The sequence below is a fragment of the Martes martes genome (assembly GCF_963455335.1).
Source record: "Martes martes genome assembly, chromosome: 6".
Taxonomy (NCBI): Eukaryota; Metazoa; Chordata; class Mammalia; order Carnivora; family Mustelidae; genus Martes; species Martes martes.
This window is the reverse complement of record NC_137893.1, coordinates 75,334,995-75,360,589: the sequence shown is the minus strand read 5'-3', so window position 1 is coordinate 75,360,589 and position 25,595 is coordinate 75,334,995. Positions and strand designations below refer to the sequence as shown.

At 39.2% G+C, this 25,595-nt stretch overlaps 1 protein-coding gene across 2 annotated transcripts in view; it reads left to right on the top strand.

The window, feature by feature from the left end:
* Positions 1-238: 238 nt before the first annotated feature.
* The window catches only part of RNF217 (ring finger protein 217), a 121,234-nt gene continuing 95,877 nt past the window's right edge, over positions 239-25,595 (top strand). Inside the window, exon 1 of one of the 2 annotated variants that reach the window (XM_080807024.1) lies at positions 239-1,326. In XM_080807024.1, the coding sequence (XP_080663150.1) occupies positions 457-1,326 (870 nt within the window). In that variant the 5' untranslated portion in view covers positions 239-456. The remainder of the gene's footprint in view (positions 1,327-25,595) is intronic. The other variant, XM_080807023.1, reaches the window with a different exon arrangement.

The following is a 25,595-nucleotide window of genomic DNA, read 5'->3' as shown; positions in this document are numbered from 1 at the left end:
CAGGCCCCTGGACCCTTCGACCAGCGCCCTCCGGCCGCCCGTCCCGCGCGGCCCGCTGCTGGGACCGGCGATGGCGCGGGACTGACGGCCGCCTCCCTTCCCCGGACCCTCTGCCCCGCCCGGAGGCACGCGGGGGCCCCGGCACCGCCCAGACCTGCATGAGGGGCGGGCGCGCCGGCGCCCGGAGCGAGCGGCCCTCGGCGCCCCAGAGGCGGTCCCCGGCCGCGCCGGAGGACGAGGAGGAGGAGCAGCGGAGCGGGCCGGGCTCTCCGCCTGCCGCGGCCCGGGAGCACGGGCTCCCCGGAGGGAGCTCGGGGAGTCCCAGCCCCGGAGGAGGGACCCGGAAGCAGAAGCGGAGCCGCGAGTCGAGCCGAGCCGCTGCCCCCGCTGCCCGCCGGCGCCGGGTGGGGGTCCCGGCGGCTGGATGGGCAGCGGCGGCGCGGGCCGCGGGCGGCGATGGGCGAGGAGCAGAGCACGGTGAGCGGCGGCGGGCCCCAAGAGGCGCGGGCCCCCGCTGGCGGCGCCACGGGCCACCCGGAGCCCCCGAGGCCGCGGGGGGACAGCGCCGGGGAGTCCGGGCCGCACGCCGCCTCCGCGGAGCCGAGCGGCGGTGGCTGCGGAAGCGACTCGGGCTGCGCGGACACGAGCGCCCCGGAGCCCGAGAGGAGCCGGTGGGGCCCGGACGGGAGGAGGAGCCGAGCGCCCGGGCAGCCCGCGGGACTGACACTTACCGGGCCCCTCAACCCCCAGACTTTGCAACAGCAGCTGGAAGAGGAGGAGGAAGCTGGGGACCGAAACGAGGGAGGGGATGAACAGCGGGACGCGCCCCCAGGCGAGGAGCGGGAGCCCAGGACCCGCGTCGGGGCCGCGGACGGACTGGTCCTGGACGTGCTGGGTCAGCGGCGCCCAATCCCCGGCAAGAGACAAGTTTTTTGCTCGGTGTTCTGCGTGGAGAATGACCTGCCCGAGGCCCCCACCGCGGAGCAGCTCTCGCCGCCCGCGTCTTCACCTCGGGCTCCGCCGGTGACGAACGCTCCCAGCACCCCCTCCTCTTTCCCCAGCCCCCGGCTGTCCCTCCCCACAGACCCTCTGACCCCCGACGGCGGCAGCATCGAGCTGGAGTTCTACCTGGCGCCGGAGCCGTTCTCCGTGCCCAGCCTGTTGGGAGCTCCACCCTACTCTGACCTGGGTGGGGTAGGGGATCCCTACGTGCCCCTCATGGTGCTGATGTGCCGGGTGTGCCTGGAAGACAAACCCATCAAGCCCTTGCCCTGCTGCAAGAAGGCCGTGTGCGAGGAGTGCCTCAAAGTCTACCTGAGCTCCCAGGTAACTTTCCCCCTTCTGTCCCCACTTCTGTCCCCCTCGTTCAGCGTTTCAAATGTCTGCTCCCAGCTCACAGGAAGAGGTGATGGGACAGCCTTATCAAGGACCACTGTCCGACAGCTTCTCACATCTCACAGTTGTTTGTCGTTGTAATATTACTTGTGTTGACCTCACTGTCTAACTTAACTGGAATTTAACTCTGCATGAGCTTCGGGCTTCAGTGGAGGGAACCTGCTACAATGTATTGTCCTCTGCTTCTTTGACTAAACTGCAAGCAAGAGCTCCCTCAAAAAGGAGGGCAATGAGAGTGCCTGGTGGGCCTGGTCTTCCAGAAACTAACAAATAGTGGGCACCAAATACTGTAAATACCTCTCGAGTGGGTGAAGATAAGGGTTGGAGTTAATATTTCAGGTCCACGACGACTGAATTTTTAGTTTTGCTCTATTTATAGATTCCAGAAAAGTTTTATTTATGTTTTCGTTCATTCACTTATTCATTCATTCATTTATTCACTCTTTGGCCATTGCCCACTTAGCAGTTTTCTTATTCTGCTGTAAAGCTGAAGTGCTTTTCCTCGCTGAAGTTTTATGCCAGCACAGTACTTTATTTCTTTAAGAGGGAACAAAACAGAGCAAAACAAAGCAAAGCAAGGCTAAGAGGTTTAACAAAAAAAGCCCTGGTGGAACTTTCTTCCTCAGCTCCCTATTTGAAAGCTTGTTTTTTTTTCTTGGAAAGCTTAAGAGTGCAACAGAGCAGCTTTCCTTCACTGATGGTGAATGAGTTCTTCCAGCAGTGTGCAGTCTGTTTTGTTTCTGTCAGTGTTGTGCACAATCTGGAATGCCCTTTGATCCCGTGTTTGACTGTCGTAGGCCTAGTCGTCTTTCAAAACCCTGGCTGTTCAGATGCCAGCTTTTCTTCGTGAAGTCTTACCTCACCCTTCAGGCCACTGCTTCTATACTTTAAAAATACTCGTGTGTGTTGGATGCACAGAAGTTGTTCCTTATGTATGTGTTTGTTTTGCCAGACAGTGTGGTTGGGGTTTGATAGTTTTCTGTCGAGTCCCTTTCCCGTTAAGAGTGTTTAATAACATTGGCTCAAGTGAACGGAACAGGATGCCACACGGTGCAGTTCTTCTGTGTTTGGTGGGTAATCTGTGCTGGTGTCTAGACCGAAAGTGTGTGCTCTGCCCAACCAGAAATGCAAAGGGAAACTTGGACAGAATGGAATGTTACACAAACACTAACTTGGCCAAGATGGTTGAGATTATCCAAACGCCTGTAAGAGACTGATGTCTCTTTTATGGTTTATCCACAAACAGATACTTAAAACAGGAGGAATGTCTGCTCTCATTGTGGTAGTTTCTATGACATCATCGGCAAACAGATATTGGTGCCATCCGTGTGCAAATCCCTGTGGTGGGATTCATACATTCCCAAAATATGGGCCCTGCTCCCAGGAAGTGACTGGGAGAACAGATGTGTACACAGGAACAATACAAGGTAGCATATAATGAGATGTAAACAAGTTGCAATCCTTAAAGGCTAGATACAAATTCAATGGGTTTAGAAGTTCAAGGGAGGTAGTCCTATGGGTTGGGGTATTCTGCATTGCAGTTTGATTTCCTTAATTAAGGTAGGCCCTTTCCCCAAAGCAGATTAAGTTAGTTTTAGGAAGTCAATATTTTGATTTCTAATGGAGAAGAGAAGGAATGGGGAGTGGAAGGGTGGCAGGGTACATGCAGTGTCATATCATACAGAACCACTAAAAACTTCCTCAGAACTGAATCTGAATCTTGTCTGAAGTAATTATGACTGTATGACTGTACCACAGTATTGGACAGAACTTTCAGTGAAGAAAAAACATACTTTATTTAAAATAATAAATAAGAAAATTATGAGTCAGGCAGGCCAGGCATACTTCAACCTCAGGGCTCTTGTATTTGTCGTTCCTTGTGCCTGGAATATCCCCCTAGAGACCTTTCCCTTTGCTTGCTCACTCCTCCCCCTTCTGTCTTTCAGATCTTTATGCAAATGTCATCCAAATGGCCTTCACTGGCCACTCCTTTTAAAGTTTAGCCTCACTCCACACTCTGATCTCTTGTTCTGCTTTTTATTTTCTTCATAGTGTTAACACACTCTGTTATACTTAAAAAAATTTATCTCCCCGAAGAGAGGAATTTTCACAGGATTTTGTTCACTGCTGTATCTTTAGCACCTAGAATGCTGTTGGACACAGAACATAGAACATAGAGCATAGATGCTCAATTAGTAGTTATTGAATTTAGGGAGAGCTGAGGGACAGAGAGGATGCGATTATCCCAAGTAACCATGGCCAGAAAGTGGTATTCTGCTTGGGTACTAAATTCTACTCTGAGCTTCTTAGGTTTAAGACAAAAGACAAAGTCTTACAGCAGACAAAAAGAATAAGTCAGCTAAGTTTGCTATTAAACTTAGAATTAAAGATTTTATTAGACAAACTTTTAGTTTAAATGAAAATGGCTTTTTTTTTTTTTCAGTTAGTTGAATAGTGTAGGCCTGAGGTTGTAATATTTCTGGTCTATGTTAATTCAAAAGGTGTGTGTTTCCATGTCACTTAACCTCTCTTGTGCCTTAATTTCCTCATCAGTGAAATAGAGTTGCAGGCTATGATGTCCAATGACATACCAGCTCTAAAGCAAAACAAAATCAAACTACAGAGTTGTTTTGTTGCCTTCCTGAGTCAGTTCAAAAGGGCACAGTGAGTGCTTTCTTTCTCATTTTATAAGCTTTCTTGGGTTTGACAGACTAAAATCTATGAAGCCTGAACTTGCAGTGCTCTTAAGACCTTTTAAGATAAAATGATGTATTTGAAAGAAAAAGTTATTAGACATTTTCCACCATTTTTTTGAATTCATGTCAAATATCACATTATTTAACATCATTAAAGAAAATAAAGGAGAGCCTCTATTAGGCATTTTATATAAACATTAAAAATTCATACTAAATGTGAGTTGGGATATGGCCTGCTTAAATTAATGTTCGTCTAAAAGGAGATGCTAAGTTCTTTGAAGGAAGGTACAAGTTTGGAAGGTAAGAACACGGATTTTCAGATGATGTCTTATTTCCTTGAGCCACTATGGGCTGAATATGTAACAATGATGAGTGCATGTGGGCATTATTTCAGTACTGAAAAAGTAGATTAAGCTGTGACTTAAATACTTAAATACGGTGCTTTAGAAGTAATAGCCTTATTTTTTAAAACATAATTCTTCTCCCACCATCAACGTGATGGGCTGCAGGAAACCCCCCTTAGCGGAATGACTTTACCGTGCAGTAATGCACCATCCACTTTTCACTTGCCATGGTGAAGGGCTAAACGGCTAAATTATAATCTTTGGCACTACGTAGGTGTTGACTCAGAGGCTTGAGAGCACCATGACCTAGTGGAAGCTACATTAGTTTATATTGCCTGGGTACAAAAATTGTCAATATATACATTTTAGAAGTATTTCCCTGTGACCTCTGGCGAAAGCACAGAGTCCCAGGGACGTCTGCAGTCTCCTGCAGGTCACTGAGCTCTTGTAAATGTTGACCTTCTCAGCTGGTTTGGCCTCTGCCTCATCTTCTTAAGAGGAAAGATTGTTTCCTTCTTTGTCTCAGAGAATGATGTTGTGCTTATTTCAGAAATCCTCCATTGATATCTTTCCCTTGCGATTTGGGTTATAGACAGGAAAATCTGCTATAATATGAAGTATTAATATTTAGCTCTTTAGATAAAGGAGAGAATTGGGCATCCTAAGGACTGTCTCAAGGTACCAGCTGTCGTGGCTTTCATCACTCAGCTTCAAAGGGCTCCCAATTGGCAGATGTATTTGAGTTGGAATGTATACACCTGTCAAATGAGTATTAATAGAGACAAGCAACACATATCTTTTACAGATTGTGAACAAAACAGCTGCTAGATGGTGATGTCTTAAAATGGCAGTCTACTATAGTCACCCCAGAATCAGTGACCTAAGGGTGACATCTTATGTATCCTATTATTAAACTCTGAGTCATGCAGACCTTTACGGGTACAAGTGTAACCTACTTTTTTCCCTTTAAATCTTAAATCAGCCTGTATATTTTTAGGAGGTAACGTGCTCAAGATGAAGTTTGAACGCAGCCACCTTGACACAGGTGAATTTACAGATCCTGTCACACCAGGTGTGATTTTGATAGTCCTGAACATGGGAAGAATAATGAGACTGAAATCTGTTAAATCACTCTACACATTTGAAAAGTGAGGGTTAAGGCCTGTGTCAGCTTGGGCTTTTGTGCACAGAATTTGCGTGTGTGTGCTCACAGGTAGATTTGAAGGGTGCGGTAACATTCGCTTTCACACCTCTCTGACTCAAGCCCTCATTTCTCTCTTCTGTCTCTTTAATAATATGTCTCTCATAACGTCTTCATTTCTCTTTAATAGTCTCTTTTTTCTCTTACCTCTCAAAATCTGACTTTAACTGGCATCTGCCTTCTGCCGAGGAATCTCCTATTAAGGGCTGTGCTGCACGCCCGCGGGACCTCGTCTGCGGGCCGCCTGGCTGTTTCCCTTCCCGCCTCTTGCAGCTGTCTGCAGATGGGGCTGCGAGGAGGAACGCGCCGTTGTGCTCCACGGCCTGAGATCTCAAATGACATGACGGAGAGTACTGCTTACCCAAGGCGCTGAGAGTACTGCTTACCCAAGGCATCAATTGAAACCTTTAGAGTGGGGATATTTTTTTTTTCCTTTCTAGAGAAGAGCTCAGCTTTTATACGGGAAGTCTGTTCCTTACTCTTGATGTGAGAGAGAGAAAAAGAAGAGCATTAGGACTTAAGCTCCCAGCTTCTTATACGAGTCTGTTGTGGGCACTGTCGACAGACCCCTGAGTGGTAATTTCTTATAATTAATGTATTCATGTATTAGTGTACCCTTTATGCATATAACAAACATCTCCTGGGTACCAGTAGGCCAAGAACCATGAGATACTCTATAAATGCATTAAATTCCCTTAAGGAGCCATCTTAAAGCCTTCTAAATAATGCTCAGTGTTTTTTCTCAGCTTTATTTGGTGGTAAGCTTTTAAGTTGCCAGACAACTGTGGGTCCCTTTTTCTCTTCTTACTTTTTGGGGAGGATTTTATTAAACCAATTTGGGAATACCAGCTTACCATTTAGTAAACACATTATAATTCCTCCTATTATGTTTAATCCAGAGTAATAAATTCATCCATTATTTATTTCTTAATATACATATTTCTCAGAGCTCTAAGTGTTGGAAATAGAATATTGTTAAATAACTTGCTCCTTCCAAAATATATGTTACCTTTACTTAAAAGAAAACATAATTTTCCTAAGTTTGTTTTGGAACATTCATGACATTATGGCAAATCTTTAAGTTTATAATATTTAAAAAGTTCATTTATTTTGTTCAAATTCACTTTGTCAGATGATTTTCATATGATAAACTAAATGAACCTTCCTAAATCAAATTATTAAATTTTATTTATTTATTGAAATTACTAATTTTAATTTAATAAAATTATTTAATTTAAAATTTAATTTAATAAAATTATTTATTAAATTATTAAATCAAATTTTAAAATAAAAATTCAGTGTCTACAGGAAAATAATTCCTGAAGTATGTCATTCTTTTTCCACTTTATCAGTACTATTTGTCTCATCAATTTTGGGATAATCACCCTTGGCGTTTTTAAGTTTCCACAAATAATAAGAACAACCATTTATTGAACATCTATACCTTAAACACTTTATACATATTTTATTATTTAATTTTAATTCACTTATATATTAAATACCTATTATATACCTATTATATACCAAGCACTGTTGCAGGTTTTGGGGATTCACAGAACTAAAACAGAAAGTCCCTGGCTTCATGGACTTTATATACTAGGCTGGGGGGAGATAGAGAATAAAATAAATAAATAACTTAGTATATTAAGAGATAAGGACTATGGAGAAAGAGACAATAGGAGGGTGAAAATAAATAGTGGGGAGAAGGTTGTTCTTCATATATTTACAATGGGGGGGGTAGTTGTCAGGGAGGGTTTTACAAGGTGACCTTTGAGTAGAGATCTTTATGATGGCAGTAAGGGAACAAATCATGAGGATATTTGAGGAAACAGTATAAAGTTCCAGAGACCAGCACATGCTTGGGGGTGGTCCAAGAATGGGAAAGGGATCCATGTGGCTGAAGCATAGGGAATGAGATGGGGAGTGATAAGAAGAAAACAGCAGAAGTGGGAAAGCTGGTTAGAGAAGGCTTTAGGACCATAGAGAATCTGTGTTTCCTTTGAGTGAGATAAGGCACTATAAGAAGATTTTTGAGCTAACGAAATATAATTCAACCTTTAAAAGAGATTTACTATGACTCTTGTAGGGAATATACTATAGGAGTCAAGAATAGAAGTTAAAAAGCCAGAATACTATGGCAATAATCCAGCATTCAGAGTAGGGTGATAGAGGTGAATATGGCTTGAGCTGGTTGAATTTTGAATATATTGTGAAAATAGAGCTGACAGAATTTGCTGATGATTGAGTGTGGGATAAGAGAAAAGGAGCCAAAGATGACTCAGGTTTTGAGCCAAAGCAATTAGAAGAATGGGGTTGCCATTTAATACGATGAGGAATACTGTAGGAGGACTAGATTTAGGGAGAATCAGGAGTTCGTGCTAAGTTTGAAAAGCTGTTTAGACATTCATGAAGGGGTTTTGAGTAGGCATTTGGTGTCTGGCATTCAGAAGAGAGATCTGAACAAAAGATACACAGCTGAACACTTGGGGCACGTAGATGGTATTTAAAGCCATGAGACTAGACGAGTTCACCTGGGGGATGATAGTAGCTAGAAAAGGAGGGCTGAGTCTGGGTACAAGATTAATATGGAGCCCCGGACATGTGAAGGAACCAGGAAGGAGTCTAAAAGGGAGTGGGCCAGTTAGGCAAGAAGAGAACCAAGGTAGAGTGGTTACCCAGAAGCAAACCAATATGGTGTTTTAGAAAGGAAGGAGTAATCATCTTTGTCTAATGCTTCTGGTAATTTGAGCAGGATGAGGGTTGAAGTTGACCATCGATTTCCCCAACAAGGAGGTTATTTGCAACCATGAAAAGTACTGTTTTCGTTGGTGCTGGTGGGGTTGGCTTTCTGATTAGAGTGGGTTTGAGAAAATAGGAATAGCTCCATTTCTATGGTGCAGATAGTGGAATGCTATACAGTAAAACTCATGGTTAGAGAGATTGAATAACTTAAATCACATATCTGAGAAGTGGTGGAAGTGGGATTTAAATTCAGGTCCATTTGGCTCTGAAACCCATGACTTTTTTACTTTGTTTACATTTATTTTATTTGTAACCTAAATAAATTTATTTTATTTTTCCTTTATATTTATATCTGTATTGTGCAAAATCACAAGGATTCTAGTCCAAGAAGGAGAAGAAAATTACATGTTTTGAGGAAGTAGAGGACTCTTGCCCAGGTCCAGAGGTGGATTGCTACCAAACCCAGCCTCATATTCATGTAAGAAAATCAAGAGAAATTGAGTTAAGAAAAGCTATAATTTGACTTACTGCCAATTTTTTTTTTTTTAAGAATTTATTGATTTGACAGAGAGGGAGAGAGGGAGAGAGAGCACAAGCAGGGGGAGCAGCAGAGGGAGAGAGGGAAGCAGGCTCCCTGCTCAGCAGGGAACCCCATGCAGGACTCAATCCCAGGACGCTGAGATCATGACCTGAGCCGAAGGCAGAGGCTTAACCCACTGAGCCACCCAGGTGCCCCTTACTGTCAAGTTTTAATGGCAACATACTCACCTGTTTTCTTCCTAACACTCTGGCCATTCCTTTTGTTTCCATTTGAGCTTTCTCTTGTATTACCATCTTTTAACACTGGTGTCTGCCTTGTCCTATCCTACCCCTTCTCATCCACTCTTCCAGTAACACCTATGTGCTCTTGACTTTCCAATCTTTTTCTCTAGCCCGGATCACTCGTCTCACCATTAGCATCATATCGCCACTTCTCTCCTGCATGGTTCCACTTGCATGCCCCATCCACAGCCACCTTAAACTTCTCAAAACTACATCTCCCTTTTCTCATCTTCCTTCCTGCATCCCCGAAGGCCTGCTTCTCCTCTGGGATTCCTCTTTGCCATCAGTTGTACCTGGGTCGGAAACTTGGGAGTCATCCTTAAGTTCTTCCTCTCTGATTACTCTCACGCTTAATTAATCATCAAGTCCTCGCAATTTTACATCCTAAAATTAATTTTATCCTTTTTCCTACTTTTTCCCATTTCTCCTGACATTTCCCTGATGAGGCCTCCACCTCTTCTGTTCTGGATTCCAGAAGCAGCTTCTCACTTGGTTCCAGTGAGTTCTTGGTTCTTGACTGTTTCCGATCTGTTCTCCATTGTATAGGCAAAGAGTTTTTTATTAGATGCTCTATTGGTCTTGACATTTCCCTTGTTAGCCTTTCAGTGTCTGCCTCTTGCTTTTGGAATAGAATCTAGACAGAGTTCCCAGGTGCCTGAGTGAGCAAACTCTTGTTTACCACTGCCCCCTAAGCCTACACCCATGTAAAACTTCTTTTTGTTCCTTAAATTCTCTGTGACTCTCTTAATCATGAACTTTACCTTTACTGACATGAGATTCTGTCTTAGGGGGATCTGCTTTTTTTCCTTATTCCCCCAATTCATTCACGCTTACTGATTCTTCTGCTCTCAGCTTAGACATCTCTTCCTTTGGGAATTCTTCCAGACTCCTTATATCTGGATTAAGCATCCTTTCAGTATTTGACAACCTTCTGTACTTATGGTAAGATTCTTATTTCACTGTATTTAAATTGCCCATTTCCTGCTCTGTGTTCCATTAGGCTGTAAAGCTTGGTGTATGCAGAGACAGTCTTTTTTGCTGATTAGTTTCTTAGCTCTTGGCATGATGGAGGCATGAAATGAATATCTTTGGAGTGGACTTGTTTATTTACTCCATAAATAATTAATACACTGGGGGCTGGTGTTGTCAATATATGAAATATTGCAATGGATAGCTAAAATGATATTTTAAAATGAGAGTCTCGATGTTTCACTCTCTTGGATAAAACCTGGAAGCCCTTCCTTCCCACTGGATCTTTACATCTTCTCTGTAAAGATCCCAGTCCATAACACCGCTGCTGAGGTTTGGGTTCCGCTCCACTCCCCAGTGCCTTCTCCCTTCCGGCTCTCTTCTCCCCTTCCCTCGGTGAGTGTGTTTCTCCTTCAGAGCTCAGCCTTCCTTAAGTCTTCAGACTGAATCAGTCTGCCCTTAATGTTTTTAGAGTCCTTTTCCCTCTGCTGCCATTGTATTTTTATTAAAAAACCCTTTTGTAATTGTATGTGTAGTAAGTGATGATTTGATGTTTGGTTAATTTTCGGCCCCCAACGCCCCTATTCTTTAAGCTGTGTTTACAACTAGCACTTAGCACATAGCCCAGGATACAGTAGGTGCTCAATAAATATTTGCTGAAACGCTGAGTGAATGATTGAAAGTCAATTACAATGTGTAGGTTGGTGGACGAATAGGGTACATACTTGAACCTGAGTTTTTGGTTATCTTGTTCCATGGTGTTTTTAAACTTGGAGTGTAATGGAATGCTGTGGCCTGAGTCTATCCTGGCATCCCATCCATCAGAGAGGCACTTCCTGAATTACAAAACCTATTCTGTTTCCTGTGTCTCCTGTGTAACAGATTCCTCCAGAACCTAGGGAGTGAAGACAACCATTTTATTTTGACCATGACATATCATGAGAAATTTGGGAAGGGTTCAGCTGGTCAGTTCACACTTGGGGTTTCTCATGTGGTCAGATGTCAGCTTACTCACGTGGCTGGCTGCTGAAGCTGGCCGTTGTCAGAGAGCTCAGCTGGGGCTGTCAACAAGAGCAGCTACACACCGCCTTGCCAGCGTGCTCGACGCGGGGCAGCAGGCTGCTGACACGGAGGCTGGCATCCCCTGGAGCCAGCGTCTCAAGGCAGCCAGGTGTAAGCTGCATGATCTTTCCTGTGCTAACTCTGGACGTCACTCAGTGTTACTTGGCAAAGCAGTCACTGGCCTGTCTAGATTCAAGGGGAAAGAATGTAGACCCAAGCTCTTTTTGTGCAAGTGTCAAAGAATTTGGGGCCACATTTTTAAACCATCACACTGCTTCAGACAAAAATCAAACATGTTGTTAATTTAGGTCGTAAATCTTTTAAACCTGAATTTTATTTTTTTTTAATTTAATGTCTTATCATTCGTTTCATTAAATATTTCCAATTCATGTCATTAATTTGATTAATATGTCTTAGTGTTGTGTTTTCATGCTTTATTCTTGAATAATAACAAAGCTGTATTTAGTTTTAAGCAAAACTTGTGTAGAAGCCAGTCTCCTTTAAAATTAAATATTTTAGGGGCACCTGGATGGCTCAGTGGGTTAAAGCCTCTGCCTTTGGCTCAGGTCATGATCCCAGGGTCTTCGGATCAAGCCCCACATCGGGCTCTCTGCTCAGAGGGGAGCCCGCCCCACTGCCTGCCTCTCTGCCTATTTGTGATCTCTGTCTGTCAAATAAATAAATAAAATATTTTTTAAAAAAATAATAAAATTAAATATTTTAGATAATTCCATTGTAATGGAACTATCTCATGGTAGGATCAGCTTCTAGTTATTCTGATTATTAACCCCAGTTAAAATTATTCTGTATAATATAACTTCCCATCCATTATATCAAAATTTTAGCTTCAGCAGTAGTTAAATTAGTGTTTGAAAAGGTTAAGTGTAAAAACAATTGATGTAACATATTTTTTTGTAATCAGGCTCTTCCTATACAAATAAATATTATTTCTAATGACACTTTAGAATTGACCACCCTAGTTCATCTTTTTTTTTTTTAAAAAAGTTTATTTATGTATTTGACACAGAGAGAGAGCACAAGGAGGGGGAGAGGCGAGGAAGAGGGAGAAGCAGCCTCCCCGCTGAGCAGATGGTGGAGCTCAATTTCAGGACCCCAGTATCATGACCTGAGCTGAAGGCAGATGCTTAACCAGCTCAGCCACCCGGATGGCCCCCTAATTAATCTTTGTTAAATTGTCCCACTGTTGGATATTTATTGTTCGTGATATTCTAGTTTGATTAGGTAATTTTATTATTTGGTTAATGATTTCTAAATTTCCAGTAGCATATATGTTTTCTCAGAAATCTCTTCTGGATTGAGGATCTGCATACCCTGAAACAGAGGGGTTAGATAGCTTTTGTGATGGGCCTCCCTCCTCCCCTCCCCCAGCTCAGGTAACTAAATTCTGGGTTTATTCATTCATGTGAATGACTAATCCCTTTTTAAATCTTCCTAAGCTATTTGCTTCAATAATATTCTCTACTGTAAGATTCAGAGGCTAATTATAGGCTACCTAGCAAATTACTTCCCTTTTTGTGGTGTTGATTCTTGCCTTATTTCCTCACATGATTATGGGCCATACTCAGTGTTCCTGAAGCTCATTAGCTCTGAGTTGTATGTGGCAAGTTAAATCACTGCAGCCTTTTCTTCTGGTTGCTTAACAATTTAAAACAGCAGGTAAAATAAAACACTTGCTCATAATATTTCACCAGCATTTTGTTTCCTTTGACAATAGCATTTTTTTCTTCAGATGTTCCCTGTTTGGTTAATTAGTTCATGTCTAAGTCGAGCTGTAGGATTAAATCAGAAGTGATTTTGATATGGCCTGATCTTAGTGCACCTCTTTTATGTAAACATCTGACCTTGGCGAGGAAAGTGAATTTCTTCATATAGTTTTGTACAGGGTAGGTTTTGTTTTGTTTTTTAAAAATTTCCAGCCAGAGATGCCCATGGTGGGAAATGACAGGTGCAATCCCAAGAGTTCTCATTTAATCCTGCTTTTAACTAGTTTTACCCTTAACTTCAGTGTTTATTTTCTTATGTTATCATTTTTCCTCCTTGTGGTTGTGAAAGATACACTTTGAAAAGAATAGACTTCTAAAAATAAAAATACTCTGTGTCCAGTGTGTGGGTCCTTTATGGTAACATTGCATATGTGTGTGTGAAGGTCTCAAGGTTGTTTCTTGATGTATCATTAGAGGATTATTTGCTGATCTTGATTTGTAAAAATCTAAGTATAGTCATTTACAGGTAAATTCATGTGTTTCAGGTATAGTTTGAATCAACCAAAATATATACCCCTTGGGTTTACCTTTTTAGTTAGTTTTTAATGCCACCTTACGAGTCATTGAGGCTTCACCCTTAAGATGAAGGGAGAGCTTTGGGGCACCTGGGTGGTTCAGTCAGTTAAGCATCCGCCTTCAGCTCAGGTTATGATCCCAGGGTGCTGGGATTGATCTGCATTGGGCTCCCTGCTTAGTGGAGTGACTGCTCCTCCCTCTCCTCCTCCTCCCTGTTCCTGCTCTCTCTCTCTCTCGCTACCTCTGTGTCTCTCTCTCTCTCAAATAAGTAAATAAAATGTTAAAAAAAAAAAGATGAAGAGAGAGTTTAGAAGAAATACTGGGAAAGAAAACACTTGAAAGAAAAATAGTTTATCTTCTTTTTTTCAGATTTCAGGATTTTTGAAAAATATTATTTGTTCAGATATGTTTTTCTTTCTTTAAAAAGTATATCTACAAACTTTAAAAACGTGGAAACAATTTTCTATCCCGGTTAAAAATCATCCAACTGAATTGTTTCAGAGATTTTAACCTATTTGTTTAGAATTCTACCATTTTCTGATTAGTTGTAAGAATAGTTAATTGATATTAGGGAAGATATAAATCTATTAGCTGAATTCAACACCATTTTTTGTGTAATTGGTAGATGAGACACAAAAATAAGTATAATGCTTTAGTAAGTACAGGCAGCTGTACTTTTTTGCATCTCTATACTGGTATGGAGATGTTTTCTCAGTTCTGACAGTCTTTAAGATAATGTATCAAAACAAATTGAACACAGACCTTAGAGCAACAATATCACCAAATGCTGAATGAAGATTTTTAAAAGTAGGGAATCTAGTCCGAACATATTCCTCTCATAATTATTAATATTTTTATTGTGGATAGTAAGATGTTTTATATCATTAACTAAAAAAAAAACCAAAATGAAGATACTAAAAAAATTCATTTGGAACTTTTGGATTATGTTGTTCAAATACCCTTTTGGCTTGTTATAATCTAGATGGATTGGACAGAGCCCTGTTGGTTTGCTCAGGGTGCTAATGAGGCCAAGACCAAGCAGACAGCTTACTCACAGGCTGGCTAATGCTGTGCTGATCTGTGCCATAAACTACCTTAGCTTTGCATAGTCGTGTCATGAATTGACTGCTTCTGAACATAAGACTGGTGGAAACAAGATGGAAGAATTACTATTTATGTCATTACCACTTCTGGAAAAACAAATTAAAGCACATGTTCCAATAGATAATCAGTGAGTTACGGAGATGTTTACATTGAGAAGTCTCTTCCACTGGCCAAGACTTCCACTGTGGTCAAGCTGTAAAGATCTGTTCTTTAGTATTCAGTTGGGTTTAAGGGAATCAAAGGGGAGGAGGAAGCTAGAGTACTCTTACTCTACGAAAAATATTTATAGAATATCTGCTTAGCGCTATGCTAATCACTATGAGAAGTGACAGTGTATCACCGTAAGTAGTCTGTGATCTGTTCTTTGGCAAGTTTAGAAATGTAGTAGGTGAAAAATAAGCTCTCCAGGCAAAGATCAAGGAATGTTTATGACTAAATTGTGTAATGCTGATTATTGACTTACGTGGTTCTAGGAAGAGAAAGCTATGTTTATGGGAATACAAAAAAATTTGAACTTGGCTATTGTTTGAAAAATAGTTTCTGAAGCATAGGGAGAGGAGAAGGAGGTTAGGGGTAGGGCATCTCTCCGAGTAAGGTGGAGTGAGCAAGCACGCGTATACACTCAGAAGAAGCCTGTAGAAATAAAGAGGGTGTGCAAGGCACCACGACTAGAGAGAGAAGCTCCGATGGATAGTATGGCAAAGAAGGTGGAGAAATGAGAGCTGAATGATGAGCAGAGTCGGCAGCACAAAGACCTCAGCATAGAGCTGAGCGCCATAGACAGATGGTCCCAGCATCCTCCTCTTTCAAGAACAGGGAGCCAAGGGGAGCTTGATTAGAAATGGCTCACAGAGGTGGATGCCAACTAGATCATGTAGAGTTCTATTGCCCTGCTCTGGAATTAGTGTGTTATTCCAAGTATGATGGTAAGTCACTGGACCATTTGGTAGAACTGCAAAATGACAATGTTTTAAAACATTCTGGCTTCTATGTGGAGAATGAGTTGTGTTTGAGGGGTAGGATGTCAAGAAGAGCAGTAGGGAGGTGGATGGGAGGCAAATGCAGTAGTCCAGAGTCGGGATGACAGTGGTTTGAACAAGTGTGCCAACATTGGAGATGGTTCTGTCTCCTGTCCTACCACTTTTCAGGGTTGCTCTCACAAGGTTTGGGAGTGCATTGCCTTTGGCACAACAAAATGTCATGCCTGTCTTTGCAGCCTTTCTATTCAGAAGCCCCAAGATGTACAACTCCATGCATCAGCTACAGTCTTTCTGTTTCAAGCAGCATTAACCTCTGTGCAACTTGATTCCTTCTCACATTTTACCTGTCTTGGATGGATTTGTTTGTGTGTTTGGTTGGTTGGTCTTAATTGTTTGGTTCCAAAGACACCATGTAAAAAGTCACCCATCAAAGAATATGAAAATGTCTTTTGAACAGGTGTCCATAGTTGTTATTTTACTGATTGTTAGAATCAATTTATCAAGGAAATTGAGTTGTCCACTGCTAATTTTTTGCACTTTGCCCTTCTTAGTCTTTCCTCAATTTGTTTGCTTTCATCATTATTTAAAACAAATAGGAACTCATTACACCACTTTCCCACAGATCATAGAGACCTTACTGGTCAACCTTCAATTCTAAGAAAAAATTATTAGAATTCTGTGGTAATTCTACTTAGGTCTTGTCCTTACTTTTTATAAATTGTTTTTGAATGACTGTCATGTGCTTCCTCAGTCAATTCCTATCTTATTATGCAGGCTCATTTCTTCTAATTCTTGTTTTCGTAACAGTGTTCTCTTTTGGTGTCAGTTCCACTTCCTCTACCTTTAATGGGAAAGGGCCAGGGTCAGGGCTTACCCGTGCAATGGCTGTTTTATTTTGATTGTGGCTGTCCTTTTCCTTGTTTTTAGTACGAGTACACTGAGAAAGCAATGACTTGAACAAAGATTTGCTTTGTTGATTTTATGCCGAGTAACTGAGTTCCCCTCTGCCTATACTTTCATTTGTTTATTTCAGAGCATCCTGAAGTGTTTACTATTATGACACTCTACTATTGATCGTAAAACCAGAAATATTTCAGTTAAAGTAAGAAGATGTTGATGTGATTTTATTTAAGAATATGAGAAAACCTCAAATATTTATCTTTAAAATAGATTTGATTTCTTTCGTGTACAGGTTGCCTGGATTTTAGAAGAATATAAACCCTATACATTTGTTTCATGATGACAGGTTTTTCAGTTGTCTTTCCATTAACTCTTACCACTGGATAAAAGTAATTTATGAGGTAGTAGTCTTCACTAAATTTAAAATATTTTCAAATTAGATAGGGTAAATAGTCATAGTGGGTGGTGTGTAGGAGTACTTTAATGTTTATAAAACAATTTGAGAAAAAGTAAAGTAATTTAAAGATTAGACATTATATTTTATGTTTAGAATATTCAGTAAGTTTATAATGCTTTATTTCAATTCTTTGAAGAGAATTTAACTATTTCCCCCCTATATTAATCTTCAAGAATCAAATCACTTCAAAGTGAATTCAGTATTTTTCTTCCATAACTAGGAAAGGGATTTGGTTTTGGGATCTCAACACTTTAACATTTTTTTTTCTCAGAAGTACTCATTTTATTGAAAAATAGAAACTAGTTCACAAGGTAATACAAAATGTTTTTCAATGTTTATTTTACTTTATTGACATTTTAATATTTTCTCTTGCAAAAATGTGGTTAATCCCCATTTTATGGAAAAAAATCCCATAGTCTAAACCCCATCCTCAACCATTCAAAAAAGTATTCCTGCGTTGCATTTTGTATAAATAACACATTTATGTAATAATTTATAGCTATTATCATCTTGTAGACTATTTATGGTTAATAATGTATTTATATATGATGCTATGATAGGTCCTACCTGAAAACAATTGTTTTATGTATCTACACTCTAAAACCTTTAAAATTTTCTATATGATATACAAACACTTGTTTCCCAAGTTACCTTGGATACATCATTGATACATATATATAGAAAAAAAGTCGTAAGTTGATACCATTATAGCATGTGAAAATAATTTACTCAGTTTCTGATAAGAAAGGAAATGGGGGGGCGCCTGGGTGGCTCAGTGGGTTAAAGCCTCTGCCTTTGGCTCAGGTCATGATCCCAGGGTCCTAGGATCGAGCCCGGCGTCGGGCTCTCTGCTCAGCGGGGAGGCTGCTTCCTCCTCTCTCTCTCTGCCTGCCTCTCTGCCTACTTGTAATCTCTGTCTGTCAAATAAATAAATAAAATCTTTAAAAAAAAAAAAAAGAATGGAAATGGGTTTGCATTACTCAGTTGTTATCTTTGAATAAGACTGAAGAACTGTGAAGGGAAGTCATTCATCTTTCCTTGGCTAGCAGGTTGCTGTCCGTGAGAAAAGGGAAGAAGTAGATGTAACTGTCACACAGGTCTACTTTTTTAGAGTACTTTGTTTTAGAGTACTTTGTTTTAAAGGGGGAAAAAAAAGTGTATATTTCCTGTTCACCGCTTCAGCCTGCTTGTTCCTCCCAAATAGGAGTTCTTTACTTGGTAATCTTACCAATTTATAGATTGTCTTCAGAATGGTTATATGCCCTAAATCTTATGCAAAATCCTTTCTGTTGTGAGTAGCTCCGTAACAGTTGCTGAGTTTTTATGCCATTACCCAAAAAAAGGTTTAGAGCCACTAACTTTGAAAGGTTTTTATGTCTTGGGAGTTACAGTCTGTCCAATTCTGGTGGTTATTTGCTTTTCATGATAATCGAACTATTGGGCTAGAGCTCTGAATAGTCACATCTATTTATTATGGAGAAGAAGGTGCAAAAATTAGAAGACAGATTTAGCAAATGAAATATGGCCGGGACAAATGTAAATTTAGAGCGTGGGCAATGGTTTAGTGGATTTACATCCTATACTCTCAGTACTGGAAAGGACCTCAGAGGTCATCTAATTCGAGCTAGACATAATTGTATCCCAGCTACCTTCTTTCCAATCACATTTACTTGAACAGAGATGACCAGCAAGAAATATTAATACTAATAGTGGTCGTTCTTGTTCGTCTTCCATGGTAACCTTTACTTTTGTAAGGAGGGAGGTGCATAATAGTGATCTTTTGTTCCTAGCAAAATTAATTATTTTCCTCCAGTGCCTTGTGGACATTTTTCAAATGCAGTGCTTACTTCCTGGACCAGTAAAAAGAGGCTTGGAGTTAGAAGATTTGAGTTTCAGTTTTTGCCATATAGTAACCATATATAACTCTTGGTAAAGAGATTTAATGGGTTGGTATATGGGAAAGCTTGCACATTGCACAAGGTATTTATATTATGAAGCTAATATGATTTTCATAAAGGCAGACTTGCAGAATACAAAAACAAGAAAAACGATATTGGAGTTCCATTTCCCTCATTAATACTAATTTTTAAAATCCTAAATAAAATGCTAGCAAATAAAATTCAGCAGATGCATTTTTTAAAAAAACACTCTTCCGTCACAATCAAGGAGAATTTATCTTAGGAACACTGATATGCTTTATTTAACATCAACAAATCTATTTCATATTATTTATCATATTACTAGTTTGAAGGAGAGAAATCATAATAATTTTAGTAGAAGAAAAAAATAGCATTTATTCAAATAAAAAATAACATGCTTATTAGGCTTTTATGGCTACGTCAAAAACTCATACTAAATATCAGACTTAATGGTGAAATCTTAGAAGAAGAAAAAGATAAAAATTCCTTCTATCACTGTTAGTGTTTAGCTTTATTGTGGATACCCTAGCCAATGCAATAGAAGAAAGACAGACATATAATTTGGAAAAGAAGAGAATAAGTAGTCTTTATTTATTTTTGTAATAGTCTTTAGTTTTAGAGGGTAAGATTACCTAAGTAGAATATCCAAGAGAATTCAGAGATGAACTATTAGAACCAGTAAGACAGTTTTGTAGATTTACTAGCTATGGGAGGAGTCCACAGAAATTTTGGTATATTATTCACCAGCCAGAACCAAGGAGAAACAGAAATTACATCCAAACGGGTTCCTAGAAGTAAATCTAAAGACATGTGTGATCTTTACACAGAAAATATTATTCATTGGGGGAAATAAAAGAAGATCTGAATTAATGGAGAGATATGTCTCAGTGAGTGGGAAGATGCGATGTCTAAAGATGTCAGTTTTCCTGATTAACCTATACATTTAATGTATGTCAACAGATTTTTGTATTGAAAATAAAAGTTTGGGGATGCCATGGTTGTTCAGTCTTTTAAGCATCTGCAGTCTGCTCAGGTCATGATCTCCATGTTCTGGGATCCAGCCCTGTGTTGTGCTCCCTGCTCAGTGGGGAGTCTGCTTCTCCCTCTCCCTCTGCCCCTCAGCTACGGCTCTCTCTCTCTCTCTCTCAAATGAAAGAAAGAAGGAAAGAAAGGTGAGGAGAGGAGAGGAGTGGAGAGGAGAGAAAATAAAGGTTCGAGATTAACAAAGAATTTTGAATAAATAGGGAGAGAAAATTTGCCCTCCTAAATATCAAGGTGTTTTAAAAATAAGTTAATTATGGTATGCCTGGGTGGCTCAGTTGGTTAAGCATCTGCCTTTGGCTCAGATCATGATCCCAGGGTCCTCGGATCGAGTCCCACATCAGTCTCCTTGCTCAGCAGGTAGCCTGCTTCTACCTCTGCCCCTGCCTGCCATTCCTCCTGCTTGTGCTCTCTCTCTCTCTGATAAATAAATAAATAAATAAACAAACAAAGAAATAAAATCTTTAAAAATTTTAATTAATACTGTAGCATTTTCATAGATGTACACAAATAAGTCAATGGAATAGAAAAGACCTAAGAGTGAGACCTACTTGTATACAGGGTCTTAGGACATAATGGAGATTGCCACTTCAATCAATGAGGATAGAGTGGACATTTCAGTAAATGTGCAAGGATGATTGGCTTCCCATGTAAAAATTAAATATGATGATCTCATCATATAAAAAATGAAGCCCAGGTATATTAAAGGTCTCTATGTATAAGTCAAATTAAATCTATTAGGATAGATTTTCAGATGTCTTTGTAACCTTAGTATAAGAAAAAATTTCTTAGGTATCACTAAGAAATGCAATTCTAAAAGAAAATGACTTATTTCATCTCAGGGAAAAATCTCTGAAAAACTTTAAAGTAAGGTAAAGGACAATTCACATCTTCGAAAAATAGTTTTAGAAAAAAAAATATATATAATGAGATATATAATAATATATATTATGACATATATTTGTCATAAAGAAATATTATCCTTGTATATAGAAACTTTTTCAAATCAGTGAGAAAAAAACAGATCAGTGGAAAAATGCGAAGTTTAATAAATGTCCAAAAACATACAAAAAAAAATTCATACTCATTATTAGGACTTAATATGATTCATACTAGTGAGGGAAACAAATTAACAAAATGAGATAGTATTTTGCACTTAAGAGTGGCAAGATCAAAGAGTTTGATACAAACCAATTGTTGGTTAGAATATGGGGAAAATGGGCTAGTCAGGTCATGCTGGTTTCTAGAAAAACTCCTACACACTTGTGAGAGGTATATACAAGGCTATGTACTACAACATTATTTATAATGGTGAAAATTGGAAAAGAACTGCCATTTTTAGGAAATGGATGAGTGAATTCTCATATATTTGCAAAGTAGAATATTCAACTGTATTTAAGCTTAATTAACTAAACCTGTGTATATTAACATAATTATATATATTGAAAACACAATGTTAAGTAAAAAAAAAACATTTCAGAATTTAAACTGTTTCAAGGCAGTGAAATTTTAAAGCACACAGAAAGTCATGATACATTGTTCAGAGATATGTTTTTAGTGTAGTATTAAGAAGCAAAAATATAAAGCAGATTTATTAGAGTTCCTAAAGCTAAGGAAGAAGAGAGGGATGGCAAGGGGTTGAATTTTTTATCTATACTGTTTTATTTTTTAATATAAAAATGGGAAGCAGAAAGATAAAATGTTAACATTTGGTAATGGGTGTTATGAACATGTGTATGTTACATTAATCTACTTTTTAGTATGTATTTGATTTTTAGAAAATGGATATTTTTAATTTTTAAAGTTTATTTTAAACACTCTGAGGGGCGCCTGGGTGGATTAGTCATTAAGCGTCTGACTTCAGCTCAGGTCATGATCCCAGGGTCCTGGGCTCGAGCCCTGCATCAGGCTCCCTGCTCTGCAAGGAGCCTGCTTCTCCCTCTCCACTCCCCTTGCTTGTGTTCCCTCTCTTGCTGTCTCTCTCTGTTAAATAAATAAATAAAATCTTAAGGGGAAAAAACCCAAACACTCTGAGTTGCCCTTATAGAATCAGGGATAATGAACACTATGTTCTTTAAGATTGTCCTTTTTTTTTTTAAGAGATGGAGGAGGGGTGGGGGAGGGGCAGGAGAGGGGCAGAGGGAGAGAGAGAGAGAGAATCTTAAGAAGGCTCCTAGCGCAGAGCCTAACTCGCAGCTCTATTTCACAACACAGAGATCATGACCCCAGCCAAAACCAAGAGTCAGACACTTAACTGACTGAGCCACCCAGGTGTTCCAAATGCCTTCCCTTCTTTTGTGACATTGGTTTGGTTATTGCCATGTTGACATTTTTTTCACTTTGGGAAAGATGCCATTTTGTGGTCAGAGGAAGGGGAGGATAACCATCAGGCAAGACTTCCTTTGATGTATTTTCAAAAACTGATCTCAAGTGTCTTCTGGAGTTTTACAAAGATAGTATATGCATGGCTTCCATCATTGATCCCTTTTCCCCAGTTGTCCTCAACATTTACTTTAATCTATTCTGATTATTGTGTGTCCTGGTTGTAATTGGGCCTAATCGTTTCAAATAGATTTTTTTTTTTGAAGTCTGAATTAAACCAATCTCGCCATTTGTGCAAGAGCTTCTTTGTCTTGCTTACTAGAAACAATTTTTCAACGTCAATTCCTTCTCTCTTCTATATCATGTGCTGGCAAACCTTTTCAGTAAAGAGCCAGATAGTATATGTTTTAGGTTTTGCAGGCCAAGAAGCAAAATTAAGCATATTATGTAAGAAGTTACAAGAGAAAAAAACAAATTTCCACATACATTTTTATTGACAAAATTGAAAACAGACTAATAATACATTTTTTATATTTGTCATACAGATATACTATGGAGAGGAATAAAATTCTTTCTTTTGGGATAAGATTTTGCTTAATTGGGGTTCACAGTATTCCATGTCCTCAATATTAATTGCAAATATTCATCTGTTACAGCTGCTCTCTACTGAAATTTTACATATTTCATCTTTAAAATATCTTTTTACATAGATAAGTATTGCCAAACAGTGATATCATCCCTCTTGCATGTGTATATATTCATTATTTGGTAGTTCTTATTAGCATTCTATTAGATTTTTTTCTTGATATTTACCTTTTAGAATGTCATGTTACAAATTAATTATTTCCAACTTAAGGTAGGAAGAAGCTCCTCAAATTGCAGAGTTTCACGCATTTTTAAAAACATCTTTATGGAAATGTATTTCATATGCCACACAGTACACCTGTCTTAAAGTGTATAATTAAATGTTATTTAGCATCACAGGGTTGTGAGACCATTACCACTATCTATTTTTCAAACATTTTAGTTCCTTCTTAGAGAAACCCTATACCCATTAACAGTCACTCTCTGCCCTCCCTTCTCCATGCCCCCGTCCTAAGAAACCACCAATTTACTTCCTATTTGTATAGATTGCTTATTACATATAAATGGAATCATACAATTTGTGGTTTTTTTGTGATTGACTTAAATGGATTTTGAAATATGGAAATTTCCACTGCAAGATCCAAAAAATGGTGTTGGAATTATAGTTTGGGTTCAGAAAATACATCTGCTGTAAATTTGTGTGAGAAAGGTGATCTTGTTTTAATTTTTGGTAGTATTAGAGGTTTGTAAAGCCATTTGACATTTCTTGTGACTCAAATGTTAGTTGTCAAAATGATTTTGCTGAAGTGTAAGTTCTGCATATAAGTGCTGTAGTTCTTGTGATTTTAGATTGAATTCATTAATATATTGCAAAGTTGTCAGCAAAAGCAGATTTCCAAAGATGATTAAAGATGAGTCTCTTCATTCAGGAAAATCTCAACCTGGCTATTCATAAAGTGTAATTTTCGTGTCACTTCAAACTCAGCAGTGACTCCTCAAGTGACAATAAGCAGTCTCTGTCCATCTATTGGACATAAAGGGCCAAGGAAAAAGACTTGAAATCATTTGCTTTATTTTTAAATTGACTATTGATTTTGCTTCCAATTTCTTCAACTGTTGTGAGCAGTCTTCTCACCGAAAGGCTAGGTGTCTAAAAACCTGTCTTTGGCAGCTGCAATATAACCTAATCTAGTTTAACTTATAACTGGTAAACAGCTTTCTTTGGTTGTCTAACAAATATGCCATTTGAAAGCTTCACTTTGGCTACAGCAATTTTAGTTTTTACATTTTGTGAAGACATTCTGCTGTGATATGATAATTTTGCTTTAAATTTTCTAAGTTTTCTAACCATTGTTTTCCTCTGAGTTGGGAATATTTTGATGAGTCCTTGGGCTGGTAATGTTGACAAATACTGTATTCTTTTAGAATAGCTGTGGTGTTAGTGCCTGACAAACAAAATGCTTTGTCACCTAATTCAGTAACAAAATAATCCGCACTCTATGGTGCTTTCTAAGCATGACATTTGAAGTCCATTTTATCTTCTTTTTGACATGTACATTGGTAATAAACAATAAAATGTCACATTACAACAACACCCGGGGCACTTGAAATGCTGTCAAATTATAACTATCATTGTGATTCATAGTGCACTGAGCAGCAGTGGGAGTCAATTAAAATGTCACATATGATCTCTTGTCACAACTCAGCTCTGCCATTGTTGAACAAAAGTGGCCATAGACAATGCATAAATGATGAGCATGGCTGTGTTCCAATAAAGCTTTATTTGTGAACACTGAAATATGAGTTTGATATAATTTTCCTAAGTTGTGATATATTATTCTTGTTTTGATATTTATTTTCAGTCATTTAGATCATTCAGTCATTTCAGTCATTTAAAAATCATTTTAGTCATTTAAAAATCATTTCAGTCATTTAGATCAATCAGTCATTTCAATCATTTAGAAATGGAGCTCACTTACAGCTCATGGGCTATTTCAGGCCAGATTTGGCCCAGGGGCTAAAAAGTTTGCTGAACTCTGTCCTATATCATTGATTTTTCCCTTTATTGGATCTTTCTCATCAGCCTACAAACCAGCTATCGTTGCTGTTTTCCTGTTTCTTTTTTATTTTTTCAAGACTTTATTGGGAAGTAATCTCTACATACAGCATGGGGCTGGGATTTTCAATCCCTACATCTAGAGTCACATGCTCTACTGACTGAGCCAACTGGGCACCCCATTGCTCTTTTCCTTAAAAAAATAAAAAAGAAAGAAAGAAAAGGAAAAAGAAAAGCAAAAAAATGAAGAGAAATAAAAACCCTTATATGGCCGCATTTTCCCTTGCAGCTGGTGTTCCTTTTCTCTGCTCTCCTTATAGTCCAATTCTTTGCAAAAGCTTATACTCCTATGCCTTCTTTCCCTTCTTTCCGTTGTCTCTTGGACACACTTTAATCAAGTTTTGCTTCTACCTCTTCCCTGTAACTGCTCTTGTAAAGGTCACCATTGACCTTTATATTGCTTAATCTAATGACTATTTTTTTCACTCTTACATTATGTCCTTGATTTCTCAATGGTATTTGACATAATCGATCACTCCCTCCCTTTGAAACCCTTTCTTCGTGTTGCTTCAAGGATACCGTAGTCTCTTGATTTTCCTCCTTCCACACCCAATATTTCTTTAATGATTTTTTGTTAATTCCTCCCTGTCTGAGTTAATTCTTAACTTTGAACTCTCAACAGTCAGGGGTCTTCTTCTCT